The sequence below is a fragment of the Varroa destructor genome, unplaced genomic scaffold, assembly GCF_002443255.2.
Source record: "Varroa destructor unplaced genomic scaffold, Vdes_3.0 BEIS01000006.1, whole genome shotgun sequence".
NCBI classification, from domain to species: domain Eukaryota; kingdom Metazoa; phylum Arthropoda; class Arachnida; order Mesostigmata; family Varroidae; genus Varroa; species Varroa destructor.
The window spans coordinates 26,863,476-26,873,336 of record NW_019211459.1 but is presented as its reverse complement, the minus strand read 5'-3'; the positions used below and the strand labels follow the sequence as shown (position 1 = coordinate 26,873,336).

General features: G+C 36.6%; 1 protein-coding gene across 12 annotated transcripts; it reads right to left on the bottom strand.

Moving 5' to 3' along the window:
• Positions 1-719: 719 nt before the first annotated feature.
• LOC111253042 (ribonuclease Oy-like) lies at positions 720-9,100 on the bottom strand. Of its 12 annotated transcripts, none has more exons than XM_086992882.1 (10): positions 8,938-9,095; positions 8,738-8,845; positions 8,228-8,310; positions 7,497-7,565; positions 5,746-7,382; positions 4,861-5,044; positions 4,172-4,311; positions 3,432-3,552; positions 2,506-2,647; positions 720-1,843 (listed from the first exon to the last, which is right to left on the bottom strand). In XM_086992882.1, the coding sequence occupies exons 6-10, from the start codon at positions 4,977-4,979 to the stop codon at positions 1,544-1,546; spliced, it is 822 nt and encodes a 273-aa protein (XP_086849008.1). In that variant the 5' UTR covers positions 4,980-5,044; positions 5,746-7,382; positions 7,497-7,565; positions 8,228-8,310; positions 8,738-8,845; positions 8,938-9,095; the 3' UTR covers positions 720-1,543. The 12 variants fall into 12 exon arrangements, with proteins under 12 accessions (XP_086849008.1, XP_086849005.1, XP_022667604.1 ...); XM_086992879.1 differs by having other exon boundaries at positions 7,497-7,544; XM_022811869.2 differs by having other exon boundaries at positions 7,152-7,382; positions 7,497-7,544.
• Positions 9,101-9,861: the final 761 nt, after the last annotated feature.

The following is a 9,861-nucleotide window of genomic DNA, read 5'->3' as shown; positions in this document are numbered from 1 at the left end:
ATTACATGGTGTAGCGTAAGAGGCAAGAATAAGAACCGCAAGTTTATAACCATATGTAAATATTTACTTACGCATCCTCATAAGCAATGAAATGCAAAGACAATCTTCCTGATAGGCGGACAAGGCACTGAGTAACCCGCTTTTTCCTCACTTCAACCTGTGCACCAATTAGAAGGTCTTTGTTGCTGTGCCTTACCTACTGTAAAGCATTTCGTTTAAGGCTCTCATACTATATTTCACATCGGCAGAGAAATCTCCCGTTAAGGCTTCGTCATCAACGAATGTTCTATTTCTAACCAGTCGTTGTAGGATTTCTGGCGTCCCCAATAACCGTTCAATGGTGTTTGCGAACAATAGCCTGTAATCGAATGCTACCTCAGTCGATAAACTATGATATTACACGATTTGGCGTAACAGAAAAAAATAAAAAGGAAATTGAGTAATAGATTCACCATTACACAAATAGCTCAAGCTTATACATATAGGGGGACAAGATGTAGTTGTCTTAACCTAATACCTTGATATTTATTATCTCTTAGCAAAATTAACGGAAGATTCAATCAATTTATGCAACGACAGTTATCGGCTGAACCTATTGAATTGAAAGACACTATGTATTCTTTCTTAACCACATCATTCTCACGTATACAGACAAAAAAATCCCTTCAGGAAGTTAGAACGTTGCGTAACTTGTTCGAGAAATAAATACAGTGCAAAGGTAGAAAGAAATCTAGAACTCAGATGTATTTATTTCTAGCAAAAATAAAATTGAATGGCCTCTGGCGAGGCATGAGATTATACTGCAGATACTAATCGTCATGAGAGAAGTTCAGGTCACTATCAAAAAAACACTCTTGCAAAAACAACAATTCAGTTTCAAGGGTTTTACTGTTAATGACACTTAATACGCCTAATTGTTTGCGTACAATACATGTTTTTCAAAAAAAAAAAACTACCTACGCCAAATCCTATTTTTAATCCAGACGTTTATTCCGACAATAAAATCGCACATTCTCGTTGAACTTCATTGTGTGTTGTAAGCTTGCTGCAATGTAGTAGGCGCTTTTTGTCGGTGGCAGAAGTTAGTGGTTAAATCTTATTCCAGTTGATAAGTAGAGAAATTACTATGATCTTTATATCAGTGAACTAGTTTTAGAACCTGCAGCTAAAATTTAAAAAGTTCCTATAATTCAGGATCTCTTCTTAAAAGCACAGCACATGCGTCGAACCACTTGATCCTCTTTGACACAGTTAAAAGATTTCTAGAGATATTTAATACAGCTGGATTTCAGGTTGCTATTATTTTTCAAATACACCTAAAGAGTGATTGCATCGGATTTGGAAAATCCAGCTTAACCTTCAAGAATCGATCAAAACCTGTTGTTGAATAAGTATAAGTAAGTAAGTTGTTGAAACCCGGATAATTCGCTTGCCCAAGTATAACAGGCGAGCCTAATAATAACTAGTTCCTCTTTGCTGTCATTATATCGCTTGTTAAGTTGAAAAAAGGTCGTTCGCGATCTAAGAAACACCAAATCCCGGATCAGGGCAGCACTCGAGGCCTGGTGATATGCAGCGCTGCTAATATCGCAACGATAATATGAGCTCCGAACGTGGAGAAGTCGCTCATCGATTTTTTCCTATAGGGGCTGTCTTGCGCCCCGCTGATGGTTCCTGGAACGCGATCATCATCCTTAAGGGGCAGCAAAAACATCCTATCCTTTCCACAACGTTCTTTTTTGTAGGGGCAGTCAATAGGTTGAAGATCCAAATTGAGACAAAGATGTACTTCCGTGAGTACAGGGTACTCGAAACTGTTAGCTTGATCACACACTAAATCAACCTGGAAGTACAAAATATATCATTTTACCAAAGTATAGCTCACGGACATTGAATCACGCCAAGTTGTACATCAGTATTAATTTCAAATCGTAATACACTACGTTTCTATAAAAAATACAATTATAAATAGATCGGTGTTAGAGTTACGAAGTCGGCTCTGGTGTAACCCACCGCCTGAAAGAAAGATCACTCCTCTAAACCTACTTCCGGTCCGTTCTTGAAAGAACGGACCGGAAGCAGGTTTAGAGCAAAAAGTAGCTTATTCTTCATTATCATTCTTTATTATTCATATTAGTATAGTTCCAAGGATATAGGCTACATTTCTAGTTAAACTGTTTAGAAATACAATATAGCCGTTTTAAAGGAAAATACGCTTGTTAGGGAATACTTCAACGTAAACCTATATTTATTTAACGCCTTATAACTTAATACACGATCATAAATCAGTCGAAACCGAATAGAATAATGTTATATGTGAACTACTCGTACCGTTTTGTTAATGGATTTCAATACGTTGTTAGGAATAATATCAACGTAACTTGTGTTTCATCGTGCAGGAAATCCCATTAAGGCCGCCTTTGTGTACGAGTTTAACACGCTGGTTGGCAAATCTCATTTTACCCAATCTATTTTACCTTAATATTAATAAAACTGTATTTTTACCTTTGAATAGAGATCGTTCTTGAGGGCGTGCTGGACATCCGCGACAGCGTAAGAAGTTGCTGCTGACGGCAGGATGTCGTCATTTTCGAGGAACTGGGTCAGGTTGAAGCGTTCATACAATGCCAACGTCGTGTTGAAGAAACTAAAAATGCATGAAAAAGTAGAAAACAGATAGCGTTACATAGTGATAGTTTTTTTTTTAAAGTCTGTGTGCTTTTTGCCAAAGTTTGATGCCCTTCAGAATATTTTGTCATGAGTAATTTTCGCTCTTTGCTTCAACCCACACCGCTACATATAGGAAGTGAAATTAAAAAAACAAAAAACATAGAAAAGGTTACAAAAGAAAGGTTAAAGAATATGGGCTTGATTACTATTGGGCTGCGTTATCTCGTTCAGAGACAACACACAATCCGGAATGCACCAAGCAATTTATTGCCTCTCCAGAATATCTCTATAATATAACAAACAAACTGAGTCTTCATGCTATATCTGGGCTAAATGTGGTACACATTTGTGAAAGAATCCGTAAGTGTGTTTTTCTACAAGAAAGGACCATGTAAATGCCTCATGGGATTCTTTAACTGGCGATTCTAAATTAAGGCCCTTGATAATAATTGCCACGACAGTTGACTGACTTATAGCGGAGCCTGTAATGCATGCTAACAAAATACGTTGAACAAAATCATATCAATATACTTACCTTTATAATTAGATATATAGACTTGCCTGTTTGTAAATTCGCGCGTCTTGCCTTATGATAATAATATCGTGCTTAAAATATAGCGGTTCCTGACGCCGGGCTTAGCGACGGTAACAGGCTTGAAGATTGAAACATGCATTTATGCATCCATAATGGCATTTGTAGCCACGACATTTAGTACTCTATTTCTCTACTCCAATCTCCCCATTCGTACAATGGAGCTAACCTTAAAAATCCGGTAAGCCCAGGAACCGAGACACCACAAGTGCCATGCTTTTTCCACTCATGGGCCCAAAACTGTGCAGGATTGTGAGACTTCATTGATGGCCATATCTCTTCCAGACGAGCTGAAAACCCAATGATAATTGGAGACTCAAAATCTAAACAAATAATCGCTTTTTTCTTTGTATAGTATTCTTAATTATTTATTTTATGTGAACGCATCCTCGGGATCACCTATTTTTTGCTATAAAATTGAAGACTTGCCCCATTAGAAATCTAACCAGAATGGATCTTACTGAATATATCCAAGATTTTTTCCACCAAACCTGTGACGCCGTTTCGCAGCGATACAAGCGACAGAATGACAATGCAGTAAGACAGGTACGTGTCAAAGGCCCAGGCCACGCCGTATCGTATTTAAATTTCTGAGCCCCGCCCATGCCCGCACTTACCTTTATCAATTCTATGTCTACATCAATTAGACAAAATTCATTGCAAAAAAAAACTACGAATTCACACGGAAGGAACGTGTTTTAAAGAAAAAATTTCGTGCATAAATTTTAGAATTACGCCGAAAATGTTGCTTAGAAAATTATTTCCAAGAAGCACAGTATGTATTATTACCCAGCCATCACTTTGGCTTATTATTGTTAGAGGATTTATATTTGCTTTGATCCACTTAAACAAACTTAACTAACCCCTCAAACGAGTTGAGTTTGCTACCCGAGACCAAATTAAACTTACTGCGTATTGGAGTAAGATCTTCTACATTGAAGTGTTCATAGGGGTGACAATTTTCAGTCTTAGCATGTGGTGCCGTCGACCCCGGCCAAAGACCATGAATTGTAAAGTGTTCTCGCATGTTATGCTCACGACACCTATTCCTGTCATATAGAGAGCAACATATATCAATATTCAAACCTCACAAGATGTAGAAACGAATAATATACGAGAATAGTGCGTTTTATAAGAAGACAAGCATTGTATATTAAAATAAGTTCAGTGCTGAAATACAGAATTGCTATGGTACATCTTGGAGATCGACACATAGTGTTTTAAAGTTGATTGATTCCGCGAAAGCACCTTCTATTTTAAACTGTCTCTATCTAAAGATATTTTTAAGTATCTTAAACATTATAGATATTTATTTGATATATACTTGATATAGTAAAATTTATTTAAAGGTATATAAAGTAGACACTAAGGAGGTCTCACTTGGGTTTCGTCGAAGCGTTTAAGCTCTAGTTTGTTTGTCTGATCAGTTCTATTGTAATCTTCAGCTAGCCACCAATACGATGCCATTTTTTGATCTGTAGGTTGCTCAATAACGCATTTTGCTTTACTTTAAGTTAAAACGATAACACATTTCTAAGGGGATCTTTAACGTAAAAGCATATGTCAAGTTTAAAGTATCTGCATGAGAAAATTCATACTTGACTGTAACTTTACAATATCCAACTGGATACTGCAACGCAAATATGAAAAAGTCCAGTGTAGAAACTCCATAGCACAACCACAAAATCTGCCAACCAAACAAAAGCAGTTTGGCCATAGCTGTCGTATCAGTTACGGTCCGACCACAACGGTTCGTGTGCAGCTAAATCGATAAGGGCGCATCTGCAAAGGACAAGCGAGTCTTGGACTAAGAAAAATTACCCCCATGTACTATGAAGTAATTTAGGACTTTCGTTCCGTCAGTTCCGTTTTTGATTCTTCACCACGCGCAGGTTAGCTTACCTTAGTTAATAGTATTCACTATTCTGTTGTATCGTTTCGAATACCGAAGAACTAATAATAATAATTTTAATGAATAAAGCTTAACAACAATAATATACCTTTAATAAGCACGTAGAAACTAAACACGCTTGTTGTTTCTTTTTTTGTTTTAGATCGACCCAGAGAATAACGATAATCTTTTACATATTAACCGTGAAGGATTTGCGAGTCACTTAAAACGTTCGTGTCTCTGACTTTTTACAGCTTGTAATGATTTTACATCAGAATAATTTACTATAAGTTTTAAAATCTTCTTTGGCCACCCAAAGAACACTTCCTTTGTAATCTATTTCGCCCATCTTTAGAAAATCAATTCAATTCTATACGTAATAATTTATGTGTTCTCAGATGCTCACATACTAAGGATGTTTGGTCATAATATCATTATATCTATTCGATACTGGTGTTTCATAACTACCGTACATATTGGAAAAAAAAAAAAAAGAGAATTGACTCACACGACATGCTGTGAAACAAGAAGTAAGGGGTACAAGTTTGAACAACTTTTGTGTATAACTAAAAATCATATACAGCCAACTTGCCCTTGTTAAGCGATGCATTAGACTCGACGGGCGAACAATTTGTTGTCACTCCGTTATAAAGAGGGACTTTGAACATTTTCAAACAAAACTGTACGAAGCACTGTTTTTCTTTTCTAAATTTACTTAGGTCCAAAATGATTCACTTTAATATCCTTAATCGTGAACACACAGAACCAAATATTCTGTCAATATCTTTGTAATTTAATCGGTGCTGCATACGTTCGATCCAACACAAACTTCTAATGTCAGCTACAGGCCTGAAACAGCTGAGAGCTTCGATAGGCGTTGCCTTTCTCCTGCGTTTCGAAATGGAAGAGAACTGGCGTCTCTAGGCAACAGCTTAAGCATGTGAGGGGTGCGTAGTAACTGCTTTGTAATCCAGTACAAGGCATTACGTGGATAAACGAGGCAATACTTTTATATCGATTTTTTTTTTTCTTTAACTATGTTAGATATTTTCGTTAGAGGTTTGTAATTGGCGAAGTCACTACAATGCAGTCACTGTCGCTTTATATATAGATTATTCAAGCTCAGTTCATCCTAAATTTAATGGTTTCTTTAAATTTAATCGTCTTCAATGTTATTGTGCACATTACTTACTACACCCCTTTAACTAGGGTTATAACTAACTGTAGAAAGTGTCGACGGGCAAAGGCTTAGAGTTCACATTTAACTCAACCTGACCGAATGATATTATCATGGAGAACACGTATGCTACAATATTGTTAGAATGTAGTTAGTTGGATCTTAAAGTAGAAAAGCCTGTTCTCTGAGTAGTCGCGTCGAGAATGGACTATAGCTACTGTAAACTCTTATCACTACTTAAAGATGCATGAAGTTTCAATTAATTTGTTCAACAAAAATGGTGCTAAGAATATTACAAAAACCAGAGGTAACGAATGGAACAGTTAGAAAGAGGATAAAAAGTGTCACTAGGGGCCATGGGCATTCGTGCTAAGGTACGAGTAGAAGGCCTTATAGCTTAAGCCGAATCCATAGCGCCTGCTGAAGCACCGCTGACAACGGCCACAATCATGGCCAGCGGAAGCCTTTAAAGAAAGTGGCCGGCCTCTTAAAATAGAGGCGATTAAAAGGGTTAGGTTAGATTATTAATAGCTTCGCAGGTTATTGTGCACCGCGTGTATGGAGGTTGATCTGCATCGTCTTGCAGTCAACCAGGACAGTGGTGCTTACAGCTCCAAAGGCTTCTTTATTTCTATTGATTTCCATTATAAAATACAGTTCCGTACATAAAACTTGTTTTTTCTGCCATGAACAATATTGATATACTGGCATTGACAGTGACGAGAACAAAGGATAGAAGAATTTTTTGCAAGGTCAGTTCTCTGCTCGTTGATTTAATAAATCATTCGTTTAAATCATGAGAATAATTTAAGGCAATTTACCTTGTCATATCGATCTTGCAAGCTCCGATTTCTATTTTTTGTACGTGCAATTCTATTCATTTTCATAAAAATTAAGCATTACGTTTATTAATATTATCAAATTGTTGCTTTTGAAACACTTCATGAAGACGACGAAAAATAGAGAAATGCCTCAGTCTCCTCTGCATTTTCAAATCGTTGATGTGAGCTCTTGGAGTTGGTCCTGGACTAATACGCAAACGGCATACGTTCCTAGAATAAATAAAATGTATCGATGGCAAATAGCAATGATTTAAGGGTTTACAAAGTGAGTATTAGATATCTTATACATAAAATGTTATAAAACTGAACATGGGTCGTAATTACCTGTCACATATCATCCGGCGGTATTTCAAAGCGCATGACACGCTTCACCTGAAAGACAATTTTATAGAGCTGGAAACAGCTTTATGGACTAATGTATATTATATATTATATTTATAAGCTTCATCTAAAGTACCCTTATATCAACCCGATTTAAAAATTTTTTACAGTTATCAAGACACGATTAACAATCAAAGAACCGTGATTAATTGACGTATATTGCACTGATCTTCTTGAATGGTTAACTTTAGAAGAGAAACGATGTCGTCTCGACAAAAGTGATGACTTCATAAGCTGTAGCCACTGAATAAGTTTTCGACTCCATATTTCTCATTCAAACTTTTAACTTATGCGCACATCTCCGGCGTGTATCATAGTTTTACCTATGATTAATATCTTAAAATCGTGGCTAGTACATTAATCTGTACACGTCCTATACACTTTGTCTTCTCGATGAATCCCTTACGCGCAGTCTCTTATATTCACTAGCACTTTGAAATTACGATGTTGATTGACCTAGCCTAGGAGATGTGTGCCTAGGTCGAAAGTTTATTCAATAGCTATAGCTATATAGGAGAGGCCTCCCTTCCTTGCTATATGACTCAGCAGGATAATTAGGCCTGTTTCAAGAAAGTAAACAATAGAATGCGATAAATATGTTTAAAGACCTTAATAAATATGTTTAAAAATCTACCATCCATCACCAGATGATTGTCTCTCAGTTAGGCACTCACCTTCTTCTAAACTTTCGAGTATCCCGTATGAGAGGGCTATCCAGTCGGTCCCTCGAAACAAAGCTCATTTTCCATTGTGTCATCTTGATGTTACCAATAAAATACATATATGTCATGCTAAAGCGAATATGAGAGAAACGAATTCCGGTTCGATCTACATGTTTCTATATGCTTCTAAGTAGGTATAATTATTTAAAGATAGCACAGTATTTTGTCTAATGAAATGTTCTGACAGGAGAAGGTAGTCTTATCCCTTAGAAACACAAAGTAAATTACGCGTAATAGTGTATTTATGTAATCTTTGGTCTTTTTCAAAACACAACAACAGGGCTACAAACTCCCACCAACTTGAATCCTATGATAGATTGAACGCTTATAAGAAGTGAAGTTTACCACCCAATCAATAATGTTATCTTTTTCAAAATATAAACTGACTATAAGACTTCTCTCTTAAGACTTCGTAAGTTATCGTACGCACTATGGCGGGAAGGATTAAACCAGTTCTCATACCTAATTCCATTTAGCTCGCTCTGGAACTTAGGATATTTCACCTACTCCGATCTAAAAAGATGAAAATCCTTGCAGCAATTACGGCGGCAGTAGGGAACAGTTCGGGACCTGGAATCGCCAGTTTAAACCATATATATATGGTCATGTATCACACTATGACATAGTTATCATTTCTCAGACTGTAGCAAGTGGATACTCACTGGAAAATGTACTGGACATTTGCTCGATGTGCTGAATAAGCGAAGCTCGAACTGTGTCTGTGACGTGACCTCTAGGATGCTGGTTTTGTCAGTAGGGCAATGCTACATGACGTGCAAATCCACTTCGCACATGCTTCTAATACCATGTGATAAACACTTTTTGCCCTTTGAAGCAATCTAGAAAGAGTGGTTGCACTTTTATGCTAGCGCTTGCATCGTGCAGCACGTGCAAGCTACACGAAGAGACGAACAAGAGTATTTATAGTGGTTTATTATTAAACGATTTTAATAAGGAAAGAAAAATAATAGGTAAAATAAGCTGTAGGATACGTCGGCCAAAGTGCGGTGGAAAATAGGTATGCTTAGAGGTGAGAAGATTAAAGTATATGTACCACCTTTGTATATTCACATTAGAATGTTCTAAAATCTTGTTCTAAAAAGTGTACGATAACGCTGCTGTTATCAAGAAGAAGTGTATTGCAAAAAACAGTGATAGAAAATACAAAGCCTCAACGATTACGCCGCTTAGCGAATCTTTAGATGCACCATGTAAAAAGAGATAAATGTTATTTGTTCAAGCCTTAATTCAAGAAAGTCACAGATGTATTAAGTGTACGGTTCGTTAGTTCCATTATGCTGAGCTTTAATAAGAAACAAATTATTATTTATTCAACACAATGCCGATTCTATGATCGAGAAAAAGTTTAATTTCCTATAAATTATATAATTCAATGCGATCGATAGTAGCAGCTGTGTATTATTTTGCTCATATACATCATGTTATGGAAATATTTACCTGCAGAAACGCTTTTCTCAAGACCGACTCTGATTTTACTGTGGAGTACAATGAAAACATTCCTTCCAAAGGGTAAATGGTTAGTCGAATTATGAAAAAAAAGCATCTTTACGTGGAATAAGAATTTA

Bases quoted from the DNA above. Each gene is read 5' to 3' on its own strand.
- LOC111253042 (XM_086992882.1), bottom strand. From the start codon at position 4,979: ATGGCCAAACTGCTTTTGTTTGGTTGGCAGATTTTGTGGTTGTGCTAT. The intron at 4,312-4,860 runs GTATGAATTTTC...TCTATATGACAG, and splicing joins TATTGTAAAGTTACAGTCAA to GAATAGGTGTCGTGAGCATA. The intron at 1,844-2,505 runs GTAAAAATACAG...TTGTACTTCCAG, and splicing joins AGAACGATCTCTATTCAAAG to GTTGATTTAGTGTGTGATCA.